Source organism: Anopheles bellator, chromosome 1 (genome assembly GCF_943735745.2).
Source record: "Anopheles bellator chromosome 1, idAnoBellAS_SP24_06.2, whole genome shotgun sequence".
NCBI lineage: Eukaryota > Metazoa > Arthropoda > Insecta > Diptera > Culicidae > Anopheles > Anopheles bellator.
The window spans coordinates 3063257-3078370 of record NC_071285.1 but is presented as its reverse complement, the minus strand read 5'-3'; the positions used below and the strand labels follow the sequence as shown (position 1 = coordinate 3078370).

The 15114-nt window shown below is 50.7% G+C and overlaps 2 protein-coding genes across 2 annotated transcripts; one reads left to right on the top strand and one right to left on the bottom strand.

The window, feature by feature from the left end:
• The first annotated feature begins 1897 nt into the window (after positions 1 to 1897).
• On the top strand, positions 1898 to 2831 carry LOC131206643 (small ribosomal subunit protein eS10B-like). Its single transcript, XM_058199298.1, has 2 exons — positions 1898 to 2335; positions 2820 to 2831. Exons 1-2 carry the CDS (start codon positions 1898 to 1900, stop codon positions 2829 to 2831), a joined length of 450 nt encoding a protein of 149 aa, XP_058055281.1.
• Positions 2832 to 3597: 766 nt separating this feature from the next.
• On the bottom strand, positions 3598 to 10584 carry LOC131205567 (eye-specific diacylglycerol kinase). The gene is made up of 18 exons (XM_058197716.1): positions 9817 to 10584; positions 8873 to 9005; positions 8597 to 8800; positions 8078 to 8207; positions 7785 to 8005; positions 7629 to 7711; positions 7379 to 7553; positions 6833 to 7043; positions 6566 to 6758; positions 6206 to 6499; positions 5910 to 6133; positions 5576 to 5842; positions 5389 to 5491; positions 5198 to 5245; positions 4879 to 4942; positions 4627 to 4784; positions 4369 to 4532; positions 3598 to 4295 (listed from the first exon to the last, which is right to left on the bottom strand). Exons 1-18 carry the CDS (start codon positions 9966 to 9968, stop codon positions 4249 to 4251), a joined length of 2871 nt encoding a protein of 956 aa, XP_058053699.1. The 5' UTR covers positions 9969 to 10584; the 3' UTR covers positions 3598 to 4248.
• Positions 10585 to 15114: the final 4530 nt, after the last annotated feature.

Here is a 15114-nt window from a genome sequence, read left to right as displayed (position 1 = left end):
TCTGTGCTGCAACCTGTTGTCCATCGTGGACCCCCGGTACGCCAAGGTGTAGCATGCTCCATCGCGCCTAGGATAACCTGCCAATTATGAGGAGCGTGCGCCAGAAGACGAGCGCGCATAATTAAGAGGTTAGCGGAGGATCCGTGGTTCGTGTTTCTAATTATCCCACGGAATGACCCCACCGTAAAGGCCGACTGTGACGGCTTCAAAGGCGTCAAGTGACATCAAAGTGGACTGGCGGGATCGGCTGGTGGCCACGGCGCAATTTCACATGCAGCAGTACCGGGGCTAAGTACCCCCGGATGTCGGTCCGCCGGACCCGCGCAAAGTCAATGCATGTCAAGTATGGCCATTAAGAGTGATGGTGTCATTAAACTGGCGTACGTCTGGCGGCTTCCGCCGCTCTCATCACGCGTAACGTTTACTATTTATCATTATCATAGATATGTAGCGGATTGCATAGAATAGGGATGCGCCCCGTGCGTGATCTCGACCCGGAGAACCCTGGCAGAGGTATCCGGCTCCAGGTTGGACGATCAGCTTATTGAAACCGAATCATTCGCTTCTGAACTGTAATCCTGTAAGTCCGCCGTAACAGCGGTTTCGCTGCAGTAGCATAATTAGATTAAACTAATAGTGGTTTGCGGTTTCCGTAGTCGGCTTCCGACTCCGGTGCTTCACAACCCTTGGAAACTTCATCGAGCAAGCCCAACATACTCCGGGCGCTGTGTAAACGTCCACAGCTCTACGGAGATTCATTCGTTTCAATTAATTTAATTTGCATAAAATGGATGTACCATTTTTTTACGTTCATCTTGTCTCGCCGTCACCTTTCTGAACTCTTCTCGACCCGGACGGACCGGGCCTCATGCCTATTTATAAGCGTGACAAAGCATCAATTTCAAAGCGACACGACACCACCTCTTCACCTGCGTGTATCGGCCACTCGGCGTGATGGACGGAGCATAGACCCGTAGCATATGAGGTGGAAGGTTTCGCCCCGCAGAGTCCCCGGGAGTCTAGGAGCGGGGCAGCGGTGGCATCATTTAATTTCCAACTTTCTTAACCATCATCATCGAAGCACGGTCTCGGACGCCGGACGAAAGATAGCCCGGTCCACGGATCCCGAAGCCGGAGCCCGGGCACCGGATGGGTTGTTTCAAAGTGGACTCACTATTGGAGATGTCGTTTTCCATCAGGTTGGATTATTCTTGTAATAAATAATTATGCAAATCAGTGCACGCAGCATCATCGGCGAGGGCAGTAACGTAGCCGACGGAAGATTAAAATGCTGCAGTGCTGCGGTGCGGTGCGGTCCGTGTCAACTTGTCGCTGGCGCCATCAGCTCCAGAGACAGGTACATACAGGCGGAGTACGGACTACTTTGCTGTGTGCTGCATTTTTATTAAACTCGATTTCGAAAAAAGATAGAGAATTTATTGATTTTGGTGGGGTTTCCAAATGGGTTTTACTTCCTTACCCACCGAACCGTGTGTGCAGTAACAGAAACGAAACCACTTATTAGAGGTCTTCAAAAATAGTTGAGCGCCTTTTTTCTAACTGAATTAAACTTATTTGAAATGATAATTGTTAAATTCAATGCAAACATTTATGTCGTGGTATTTAACGGTCTCTCCGGAACGGATCCATTTCGAACCAGACTTTGACGTTTGCTGTCGAGTGGCGATGTTTTTCGATGTTTTGTTTCCAAAGAAATGCGAAATACGAACAATTGCAACCGCAGTAGCCGATGACGCACCCATTTCCACGCTGTTCTCCGTAAATTTCTTATTCGACACCAAGTAAAAGTGATTATAAAACTTCTTTGGGTAGCACTCTTCAGTTTATCCGACACCAATTTTCACTTTGAGAACAGGAAAGCCGTAACGTTTCGAAAATGTTCATGCCGAAACCGCACCGTATCGCAATTTATCGGAAGCTGTTCAGCGATGGAGTGATGGTGACAAAGAAGAGCGCCAAGCAGCATCCGGAGCTGGATGGTATCCCTAACCTGCACCTCATCAAAACGATGCAATCGCTCAAATCGAAGGGCTTAGTGAAGGAGCAATTCGTCTGGGGCCATTACTACTGGTATCTGAACAACGAGGGGATTGAGTATTTGCGTGGTTATCTGCACTTGGAGGCCGAGGCACTGCCAGAGACGGTGATCCCAGGGCGGAGCCATGCGCCGCCATGTGCCGTGCGCCGTCAAGAGCCGTGCGCCGCCAACAATGTGCGCAAGGATCGCGCTGAATATCGTCGCCAACAGAATGTGGAGCATCCGAAGAAACAGGAAAAAGAGTGCGTCGTCGCCGAGACAACGGAGATAGAATTCGTAAGCATCGAGTGTTGCTGCGTCCTACCCGCTCCATCACGCAAATTTCCTACATTACTAAAGTTGTTGGCAATACTATTACTAGTGTATCTAATATTTTCAGCGTGGTGGATTCCGTGTTACGGGTCGTAAGTAGTTCTTGGAACAGTTACAACGAATTACGCATCAATATCCCTCGAAAGAAGAACTCTGTTTCGAAGTAACGCTGTCCATTATTTCTTGAATAAAAGGGAAACGATTTGGCTAATTCATTGTGCGTTTTGCTGAAAATGTGAGAAACGGATAGCGGAACTTCCATCAGAGAGGCTTGGATATTCTTCATCGGATTTCAGCCCCAAGCAGAGAATTCAGGTGAGATTTGCAAACCCCCAAAGTAGCATCCCAAAAGGCAGCTAAGCAATTAAGGAAGACGTGATAAGAAACCCCGAGCTCAAGGTAGCATCGTTCTTGGGGCGTCTCTATCGTGTCTAACTTCGAAAAATAGGACAGCGCCTAACGCTCCCAAACAAAATATGGGCTACTTCCGGCGATGGCGCGAATCGACGAGAAAGAACCGACCAGCAAGACAATCTTCTCTCCCTCCGGATGATGGCGGGGTGAGTTTTGGTCCAGCAGGAACGCAGTACGCGTTATAAATCTGCAAGCCACCCATCCATTGGAGGAGAAGAAAAGTCTTGAATTCATTTCATCGCAAGGTTCACGTCACTTCAACGAGGCGTGTTTCTAATTTACGGAGGGATTCTTCGACGCGTCTAGAACGGATCCGATGGTCCGACGGCGTCGTGTGGCACAGAAAACGGAAGCGGAATTAGGAAGTGCTTTCCCCTTCCCGTTCGATTGACATCCGTGTACCCATTACGCTTTACGCTTCGACAAACGCTAACCAAAAGTTCCCAAATAAGAGTCAGCCATTAAATGAAGTACTTTTTGCCAGATTTTTCGCAATTCGAACGAATCGCGAACAATCGGCTAGATGGTCAGCAAAGTCGTTGGAGCTACATGAAGTCTAGGGCATATAATTTGTGGGGGTTGCACCGTTCGTTACGTGATTTCTAAGCAATGCTTCAAGCTTATCTTGGAAATTCCATAACGAACGGAGCAGCCCCAATAAAGTCTATTGTCTTGACTTAGCCTGGGGTTTAAATCGGCTACTTTATACGGTGTGCGCTGAAAATATTAACCCCAACTAAGGAAAACACTTGGCTTACTTGGTTCCATTAACTTCTCTTAATTTATTAATCAACAATTCAACTGTTTCGTTATTAAAAATTCATCTTACATCAACGGGTATCTAATAAATAGTGATGTCTTTTAGCAGTTTAATCCTTTTCGTCGATCCATTGCTTGCGTTCGCCTTTTTGGTGGTCCCGATCTTTGCTAATTCAACGTGAAACGAAAATACACATAAAACGTGATACTGAAAATTGCATACTGTTTTTGCTCTAGTAACATATAAAATGGTCTCCGATATAAAGTGACCGTATCTTTTGTGTGGTTCATCTAAAAATTAAGTAATACACGAGAAGCCCGCCTTTAAATGTCTTCACAGATCAATGTAGGGTTAAAATAATAAAGTTAAAAACAAAGCCGTGCTTCTCGCTTCAAACCTTGTAGTAGTAGGTACATCGCTAGCCAACAGTTTTAATAAATAAACTCTCGCGGGGATTATCCGGTGACTGGTTCGAACGATTCCCGTGAGCCTTTCTCGCGCTTACTGCTAACGTGTGACGGCAAGGAGGAGTCATGGACGGTTGTTGTTGCCCCCAACGGGTCGGTTGGCTGAGAAAGTAGTAACATTAAATAACACGAGATTCTACACGGCAACGGAGTTTACAGCGGCAGCATTAGGAGAGAAGTTTCAAATGGTGGACTACTTCGAAGCAGTTGTGAAGAAACACGTTAGGCTGCACTTCTCACGAGGCACTGCTCCGGTGGTCCAACAGCTGGAACTGTTCCTGATCTATGGACGTGCAACAAAAAAGTGGGTCAGGATATAGTAAAGCTAAGAATTAGATATTTACTCAGTTACTTACTTTCCAGATACAAGGCTAGTTCGAAATCGTCCACGTCGGAGGCCAACATGCGCGCCGTCCGGCCGTTATTGTCCTGAATGCTGAGGCTGGCACCGGCCGCGATTAGCATGTAGCATATGCTTCGCTGCTTGCTAGCGGCCGCTTTGTGCAGCGCTGTTTGGCCTCTATGAGAAATTAGCCATTAAAGGTGAGTGCACAAAGTTTAATCATTACCAAATTGACTGATTGAATTGACCAAAGAGCATAAAGGGGACTTACGATTCATTATCGATCATGTTGATGATCGAGCTGGGAGCGTAGGAAATGATGTAGCGAACGATGTCCTTGTGGCCACAGCGTGCCCCGTGATGCAGGGCCGTCTGACCCGTGGCGTCGATCGACAGCAGCGAGTAGCCTTGTAGATGCAGGTCCGTCAGCTAGGTACAATAGCAAAAACATTAAGGAACTCCGTCATACTTTTGCCTTTGCAGAACACACGGTGAAGAGTATACAAAAATTAACGCCACTCACCAACACCAGGTCACTTGCTTTGGCTGCCTTTATTACTGCGTCCGTTGTTTTCTCCAGCAAATTGCTATCAAGAGATAACAATTCGTTAAAGATAAGATGATTGTTTAACGATAATTAACAAACGATGATAAAGTAATGGAGTAGTTTTGGGTGCCCTTTATCACAATTAACAACGCTAAATTGTTAGATAAAGTGCAAAACTGAAGAGCCAAAGTAAGAGTGATGAAGAGCAGTCATACAAAATTATGATATTTTCACAGATAATTCCATTTTTGAAACAATTAATTTCTGTCAAAGAAACCTTCCAAAATGCACTTACCTGAAGCCAAAAGCATCCTCACTAAGGCCGAATAAACGTTCGTGGAAGCTATGGCGCGTGTAAAGGAACAGAAGTCAAATGGTTAGTTCGCAGTGCTTTGTTAGGTTCCGATTTTTCTCTTAAAGTATTTTAAGGGAACTTCATTATTTAGCAAGTGCACTCATCAGTTATCCAAAAAAATACCTGCCTACCTTTTAAAATTGACCATCTGCTCCAGCCGAGTTTCGTTGTCGATTCCACTCTGCGACTGTTCCGATCCCTGCACCTCGCGGGAGCTGTGGGATCCTGGAGATTCTTTAGGATTGGACCAAGAATAAAAGGGAGCGCAAATAGACGATTTAATGGGGGGGAACCTTCGGCAACCGGTAGTCACTGTACCTTTGCGTGACGGAATGTTGGCGATCGTTGGCGATGAGCGAGATTCTGCCGCGTGCTGTTGGCTGGCCACCAAGCGGTTCAGCGAGTTAACGCCCGGCGATTGTGGTTCACCCGAATCCACGTTCGATTCCTGTTCCGCTTCCGGTGTGTGGGGCAACGTTGGGCTTTCCTGGTCCAGCACGAACACGCACTCGTTCGCTATGTCGGTGATGTAATGCAAATTTTCCTGCGCCCTATCGATCCGGAAGAACCGCTCGGCGGTGCATGCTGTGTATCGAGGAGGGGGGTTTGGGAATTCAGTAACGGGGCACGACCAAACTCGGCGGCAACTTACAATCGATGAAACACCAGTCGGGGGACAGCTTCGGGCTGTCCGGCAGGTCGTTGCAGTACTTGTTGATGAGCACCCGGATCTGTTCGAGGTCGGTCACGGGTACCTCCAGCGTTCCCAGCGAGACCGCCGACTGACGCAACCGATCCTTGTCGTAGTGGTGCTGCTCGTAGTTGCCCAGCATAATTTTCATCAGACTCAGGTTAAGGGACTCTAGCTTCTCTTGCCTGAGACACCCCCAGCGGACACATCCGGAATTAGCTAGCGACAATCTAATGACCCAAAGTGCTGCTACTTACATCACATTCGCTCGACCCGGTTTCTTCTTGGCCAGCATCACAGCCTTATTCAGCAGCGTTAGCTCGATGCTGGATGGCTTCAGTTTGCACGCCTCGCCATCCACCTGCATCGGTATCGTGCGGGACGTGACGATCTTGGCGGACTTGCACTGGGCAATGCAGGTCCCGTGGCCACCCGCCTGTAGCAACGGTAGCTGGTACGTCGTCAACCCAACCACCTCTATCATACCGTCGTCCGTGGACGGTTCGAACTGGCCACCGGATTTGTTCCACGGGTGGGTTCCACCACCGTAGCTGCCGGAGCAACAGAATATTAACATGAATATGTAAATTCGCAGCTTAGCTCCAGCAAAAACCCACCTTGGAATGTTCAGAAATACTATCGCGTGCACCTTGTGCTCCTTCAGCTTGGGCGTCAGGTCCTTGCCGTCGCACTCGAGCGTCACAAACTCGGCCAATCCTTTCCACTTGCGCTTCAGCAGATCCTTGCCACCGGCCTGGCCGTAAAACATCTTGTTACGCAACCGAGAGTTGAACTTCTCCGGGTGGGCCTCTACAACGGGGCATCACGTGAGTTAGACCGATTATGAGTCATAAATACCAACAATCGGCAGGCGGGACTCGTACCTCGGGCTTCGTGGAACTCCAGCGCGATGTGAGCGTCAACGCCGAGCGAAAAATAGTTATTGACCACGTTCAGGGGCAGATTGTCTTTGCCGTCGGCCACGTTCGTTGCGGACGTGTTCGGTTCCACCTTCAGGGACCACCGATCCAGCAGCACCGTATCGGAGTTCCCGATGTTGTCCAGGATCTTACCGATCGGCTCGTCCGTGTAGCCCTACCGCCAGGTGGGATTGGTACACAAAAGATTTAAAAGATAGTCTCTTCCTGGTGCCCAAAATTTAATAATAAAAGATTAGCCACGAGATCGCCGTTTGGGGGTCCTTTCTTTCCACTTGCGAAACCCCTATTTTTTGCTCCCCAAAAAGCGGAGGGGGCAGGATTAAGAGCGCTTCCTAGTTCTCTAATAGCCTTCTCACACTCTGGACCCGGTCCCGTTTTGGGTGCCCTCGAAAGGGAAGGTCGGTCACCGTAATGGATGCAAAGCATTAACCGAGTGTCTAAATATGCTCCCTTTTCGGGCGCGCTCTCTCTCTGTAAAAGGATACTTACACCACCCCAGCCGAGGGCCCGGGCCAAATCGTTGCCGGTGCCGAGAGGCAGGACACCGACGGCCGGTGGGGGCAGAAAGTTAATCTGATCCAGTACGGACAGGACCCAGCCGACCGTACCGTCGCCACCGCACGCCAGCACCCGCAGCTGAGGTACCTTCCGGAAAAGCTCCAGTCTGCGAAAAGGGGGGATATATTTATGAGCGTGTGGCCTGGCCTGGCTTGCGGGCGCGGACAACCGGAAAACTTACCCCATCTTGGGTCCGCCCTGGGTTAGGTCGAATACTTGTCGAGGATTTAGCAGCCATTGGAATTTCTGCAGCAGCTTAGCACCCTATAGGACATTAGAAAACCCAACACCATTAGGGTCGTTTCGCAGGCATTTCGGGGCGCCCGTGAAGTCTCACCTGATTCCCGCCGGACTTGGGATTAATAAACACCAACACCGGCGTAACGTTGGCCGTGGGGATCGGTTTGATCGCAAACGCGCGCGGTTCCTTGCTGGCGGCCGCGTCCTTGGAGCTCTTTCGCTTCTTCTGCGGTGTCTTGCGGAGCGACGACTTGAAGTCTCCCTTGCGCGGGAGCTTCACTATCCACGACGGAGGCACCACGATGCCACTGTGGATGCCTGTGCGAGGACGGGGAGCCTGGTTAATGGAGCCTGTGTTCCGAGAGAGAGAGAGAGCGGGACACTCCTTACCAAGCGAGCACTCTTCGTCCAGCCGCTGCGAGGTGAAGCAGGATTCCTTGTTGTGGTACGAAGCCTTACACCAGGCGCAGGTCAGGGCGACGATCTCCTTCGACGAGAACGACAGCTTGGCTTGCAGGGCCTACAAGTGCAGGACATTGCATTAAACGATTGTCTTTAAAGTCTTGTTTCAGTTCGGTCTAAGAACAAATCTCGCGTCAAATCGTTGGACGTAGGTCACTGAGATTACAATCAGAGAAGCACCACGAGCGCTCATGTCATTCACCGTGTGTGGATCCAAGCAAGCCACTAATCAAGATGTAAACTGCTCGCGGACCATCGGAAGTGTTGACCGGGCAGAGACCGGTTATAAACTTGTTTTGGTTCACGTTTCGTGAACAACGTGCCATGTGAGTGCATCGTGAAATACAGGGTCGTTACAGTGTTTCCGGAGGAGCGTATTGCAGCGTTAATATAAATAGATGTCGCGTCACTACGAGCTCCTAGTGGTCGCACTATTTAGCTACTGACCTTACTGCACGCCTTGCACTTGCCCTTCTCCGCCCGCCGCGGCACCCAGTGGTGCGTGGTCGTCGTCTTCTCGCGGTACTGCCGCACGCCGACGTCCCGAAACGTTGGCTTACACCGCAGCTGCTCCTTCTCCGCCAGCGCCGGAATGCAGTTGATGTGGACGGTGTTTTTGCACGCGGAGCACTTGAACCGCGTCCCGTGCCTCTGCACGCGGAGATTAGAAACAAAGATAGGTAAGTCTTCGCCACGATTGCCAAATATTGTCCTCGTACTTACCGTACACTCACTCTCACCCAGACTGCAGCACTCGCCGGACACGGAAGCCGGCGCCCAGAGATGCTCCCCGGAAATGGCATTTTCGCTCCAGTCGGGAGTGCACCGTAGTTGGCCGTCGCCGCCTCCGGAGTTACTGGAATGGAACAAAAGAACGGGCCGCGGCGAGCGGGCCAGATCAGAAGCCATCCAGGACGGGGGACATCCGATGTTTTTGCGGGGAAAGATGGCGCACTTTGTAGAAGGCAAAATAAGAAGCGAGAAGGCCCCGCGATGCGTGCGATCTTTTATTGCTCACAGACAGATATCATGGGATGGACGTAATGAGAACGTAACATGAGACCTGGCTACCTTTCGAGGAACATGACAACCCTCGCGGGACTCGGGACAAAACACACCTACGGACACAGAGCACACAAACGGGGAGTTCGGTGCCGAAACGAACAGTGACAAAGGACGTTACAACGTGGCGCACGCGGATCAAGAACTCACGATTTGGGTTCCGTTGGTCCGCGCTCGTAATCGTGAACGTTGCGTTCAAACTGGACCCGACAAGCGAGGCGAGCCAGGTGGAGCAATCTGGGAATGGGAAGAGACAGACAGAGTGCATCATCAGTTCGCGCGCGATCTGGCTTAGGGCACAGGATCACTACGGTGTTCGATCCAGATTTGGAACGCAAGTCGCAAGTCGCGATCTGGATGGCTTCGATGCCTATCCAACTCGAGGCCCAATCGGTCTGTGTTGCCATGGGTTAATTAGATTTAAACCACATGCGTCACGGACGGACGCATGACTTCTTCACCGAGGAAGTCTTCCGGTGGTACAGTAAATTGGATTTTTGGGCTAAGGTTTTCCGGCGCGGTATCTTGAAGTCCTCGCTCCATACGGCACCACCAGGTTGACCCTAATCGTTGACAGCAGCCGAGTGGCCGAGTGGCCAACTTACCCTGCATCCTCCTGGTCGGGGTCTATCTCTTCCATTTCGTCCCCGCTCCCCTGTGGCTCGTCGTCCATGGATTCCGGAACCGCCAGGGTCGCCATCGCTCTAACCACCTCCGGATCGCTAGTGGTCTGCGGGTCAGCCGTTTGCGTGGGCATCCTGCGTGATGCAGGCGTCCCAGGGTCCGAATGGGCGGCGACGCTGTGACCCGTGGAAACGCTTGTTCCGTTGCCGGTCAGCGACAACGACCGATTTCGCGGTTCCGCGGTCCGGATATCGAGGAGCGTCTGGAAGATGTCCACCGACGGGCACACTAATCGAGTTACGGTCGAACCGAGTGCATTGGCCAGGGTACCGGGTGTCGTTGGCAAAGACTTGTCGGTTTTCTTTCCCTCCGGCGGCACTTTTAGGGCTGCTTCCTGCTGATCCAAGAACTTGGCCAACGGTAGTGGTGGAGTACGGCCCGCACCGTGACTGTCGCTGCTGTCCCGATCGAGGTCTTCCGGCGAGGCGCTGGAGAAGTCTACCGACCAGGACCTCACGGATGCCGGTGACGCCGGGGCCGATGCTGGCGACGAGGTACTCCCACTGCAACGATCGACAGCACCTTAAGCATGCGAGACGGACACCGGAGCACGAGACTTCACAGAGATTTCACGACACAAAAGTACCACGGCACACGACACTTAGTTAACTGCTTACTGACTGAACGGAGACGATTTAGTGGAACACTTAAAGCTTTCCTTGAGTCGATCGAGTAAAAGTGTAAACGAAACACCCAACTCTCGATAGGCACTTCTTCCAGAGGGCACCTCAAGGCACAGTTCTTGCAGAACCTTAGATTAGATGCAAAGCTTGAGCACAATGATCGCACTTTGTTACGCACAGATAGGCCACAAAATTAACACCTAGCCCCCGAAAATCCACGAAAGCAAATGAAAAACGCGCACGCCACCGCAAAGTCCGCAACAGGAATGAACCACGGACCGCAGGAACGCCTCATTACACCTGTGCCAGTAGCATTAGCGCAGGGACAGGTGAAGCTTAGAGGGCTTCTGCTTGAGGTCAAATGCCAGAATTGCGGCGCGAAAACGAGGCCAACAAACCCTGCTCGTTTCGATACGTTAACTGTGGACCATGGGACAGTTAGTATTAACAAGGTCAGTTTAAATAATAGAAATATTCACTGTTTTTCCATCCCAATTAATAGCTTTCGATCTTAAGGAAGCTGGCAATTGATGTGCGATAAAGCAAGAGTAGTTAGACGACGAATTAGACAATTTTGACCATTTACCTTTACGGCGCTCACAGTGCATATCGGTACAGTGTTCGTCATGTTGAGCCTTTAATTCGATTAGGTGTCGGAGTCCACAGCTCCTTGGTACTCAGCCAAAACTAGAGGTGCTAGCTCAAGTTTGTAACCAATGAATCGTCTCTTCCTATTTCCTTATCAAACCTCTTCTTTATCAGTCCAGAGGAACTACTGACACTGAGTGGACCGATATTTAAGTAAAGATCATAGAACTAAGGATAACAGTTAGGAGCGATCGTGTTAGTGATTGGCGCATAGGATAAGATATATTAAAAAGGGATAAAATTTTGTTGAATTTCGAAAAATATGCAGGAAGATCTCGGGATACCTTGTAGACCCCATTTTTATTTATTATCAATAGAAGGTATGACCTATCGATCAACTGGTTATTTGTGGCCTGAAAAATCCTACGTGATTATTACCGATTTGAGTAGACAAAAACTAACGGCTTACCCCGCGGCCTCATCGACCGTTTCCGATGCTCGGTCCGATGCACCACCGGAATCATTCTCACTCATGTTGCCCGTAATATCCTCAACACAGTCAGCAGTCTAACCACCGCTTGGCCGAGGGGATTGCATACATCGGATTCAGGGCTTTGCACAATTTGGTTTCACAGATAAGCGATTTTCTTTTTGATTTTTTTTAACGACAAACAAGAAACACTCTCAAACTGGTCACACAATTCACTCGATTCACAGCAGCACGCGCACCGTGAACCCGTAGTCCGTCGGATTCCGACTGGTTCCGGCTGCGGACGCGGTGCCGATCAAAGCGATTCGATTTAGTCTCTTAAGCGAGCGAGGATGCGTTAGCGGCCCGAACTGTTACGTAAATTTAATTACGGAGAAAGGAAATGCGACGTCGGTCGGTCGGAGTTTTTGTTTTGGGTGGACCTTCCCCGAAAGGGCCTCCCGGGGGAGAGCTCAAGCTCAAGGCCTCGCGGTCGCAAGGGTCGCCATCGCAGCAGGGTTATGATGCGTTGTTATTATGCAGGCAGTTACCGTGAGGCCGGTCCTGCGAGCGATGCCGGTAAAGACAGTTCTAACCAAGGCCTCATCTAGAATGGCTCCGGCGTTTAGCTTTAAGTGGTTAGTTTTGTAGTTGAAAAAAAAAATCGGTTTAAAAGAATTAAATTTTAATCATTCCGTTCCGAGCTGGTGAGCAACCCTTAAGCAGCGCATGCATAAATATATTTCCTGGTACGCATTTAACAGCACACAAAATAGGGCAAATGCGAAAGGGGGGAAAAAAACAATCATGAAGGTAAATCCATTCCAACTCGCGAATGTTACGTACGCCGTGAATTAATCTTTATTCGCAACAAGGTTGTGAGCGGCTTAAAAACCTGAAGCATATAATTGCATAGCGTGCCGACGGAACGCATACGAGCAAACGAAGTCCGGACCGGTATGGCACCTTCTGAAGTTCAAAGTCATCGGCTTGAATGCTCGGATGTTCACGATTCATTTCCGGCTGACCCCCGGCTGGGCTCTCCGCGCCAACCACCGCCCGGCCACTGGCGGGTTGCGGGCGAGGGTTAACTGCTTGTCGTCGCTCGGAGTACGCTCCATAACGGGGGTTGGCGAACGTTCGAGAGCTCCAGAGCAGGTTCTGGGGGCGATGACGCGTCACAGCAGATCCCCGAAACTCCCCAACACTGGCGTCAGGTTCCCAGACGTTGACGTCACCGCCGCCGGCCGCGGGCAGAGCAGGTCCATGTTGACATTCGGTGGCGTTGGAAGCGCTTTAGGCTGTGTCTCTGACTAGTTCACGAATCAGTGACTCATTGGCACTCTAGAGGTCGCACCCCCGTTTGCGTTGTAGGGCGTCGTTTTATTGGCGACGTTGCCGTTTGTCAATTCGTTGTTGTTTTGCGCCCGGCGACAGAATTGTAAATCCTTTTCACACCATTTAGAGCGTAGCTCGCAGGTGACCTCGGAATCGGGCATCGGACCTTTGGTAGGAAGCCACCGGAGCGGAGCCGTCGTAAGAATGCGAAAAAGCTGGCGGGGCCGCGAATTAGCGCATCTTTGTAAATACGAGCGTCCACCGTCGTCGCCAGGAAGTTGTTTGATCATTCTGCACCCCAAAAACAAACAAACGACGTCTCTCTCTGTGTGTTCTTCCTCAGGAAGTCTGTTATCTTACGAAACGAGACTGGGCCGAGTCCGTGATTGTAGGGCCCGGCGGTTTGAGCGACGACCGTAATTCACGTTTTCCCCAACACTGCTTGCGCAGAACACGTGCTTGGGAACACGTGGTCGTTGCCATATTATTGGGAAACCACGAGCACACGATTTTCCTCTCCCTCCATGCGGGTTTTGTTAGTACAAGTGTCGGGTTGTTATTTTCTGTTGACACTTCACAGCACTCTTCACAAGGCACAACACATAAACATTCGCAACAAGCGCAAGCATCTTATTCTATGTAGCTTAGTAAGAAAGAAACAACAAAACATACCAACAACAGGCCCCGAGGAAGGATGCAAGCTTACGGTACACATGCAAAAAGTAAAAAAGCAGCAACATCTCCACTTCCAGTTCCGCGCGGATAAGATACGGCTCCGGGGGCCGCGATAAAAGCGTTAGATAGGAGGGGGGCCTTTAATTGGCGGTTCGGACGATTCTTTGCGCCCGTTTCACCACCGATAAGCACACACCGGGTATCTGTCAACTAACGATCGCACCGGTAACACATTTTGCGGAATTCCACACAACTTTTTGGCTAGTTTCGTAGCGTTATCGGAACTAACCCACGGCCATGTTCCGGGCGTGTTTCACTCGCGCCCGCTCAAACGGTTAAACTGCACTGCGCCGCGCATTGTCACCTGTTCTACATTTTCTCTTGATTGGACGTGAATGGACGTGTTCGCAGCCCGCGTTCTGTAATTCTCGAGGTTCGCGATCGCGAGCGCCGCACTGTGGTGGTGTGCGTGCCAGCCAGCCTGTTCCGCATGATATCTTTTTGCGTGAGCACGAGCGAGAAGGAAGCCGTTCTTTGCGAGCGCGCGACCGCGATCGAGGACTTCCGCGGAACTCAGAGAATAGGACTCACCTGTGGGGGGCTGCTGCTTCACTGCTCACGCGCATGGAGATCACTTTGGCCGCTCGGTTGATGATGATGATCATAGCGCACACACTGGGGACACGGCGACAAACACAGAGTAGTCGTTTTTCTACGCGCTTCTGGAACCGAGAATAATGCCAGCCGCGAACAGCGCCGTCCGATGGCCTCACTTTACGCAGAACACGCTGAACGCGAGCTCAACTTCCAAAACATTCCGTCACCCCACACCAACACATGCGCACCATTCTGACAGATAAACGAAGGAGAGAGAGAGAGATGCGCGAGTCGCTTTGCACCCGTTTTACGATACGGGAGTGACACAATCAGAACGAGTCTCGCGGACATCGTTCTCCCTCTCACGCAGACGTCACCGTTTCTAGAGCACAACACGGCCGCCGAGTTCACTGTCCCGCATTCGTTGTTCCGTTTTTTCGCTGCATCTTTAGTAGGCCACCACGGGCGTGTTTATCTTCTCGCGTCGAGCACTGCTGAAGTTTCTCGATCTTCTTGAACAGCCCGCGAAATGGATCACCGAAAGAAAGTTAAACAACGCGGGACGGAAGCACACCACGTAACACTTGGTCAACGGCCTCGGGGAGCGAGAGAGTTCTGAGCACTGATCTTCCAGCTGCTAGCAGACACGCCGAGAGAGCGGATGATCATCAGCCACAGGCCGGTATTTGTGTATGTGAGATCGCCGCGATGGATACAAGAACTCCGGATACAGACCATTTGTTTTGCCAATTCGCGGAACTCGCGAGTGTCGCCGGCGTTGTTGTTCTGTCACCTGTCTTGTAATTGCGTCGGAAGTCGGCGAGTAATCCGATCCGTGTGTTGTGTTAGATCCGGTGGCGAATTACACACCTCTACAGGTCGCGTTTGGCCTTGCCGGAAGAACCGTTACGCGCACGTGTTGTTTGCCT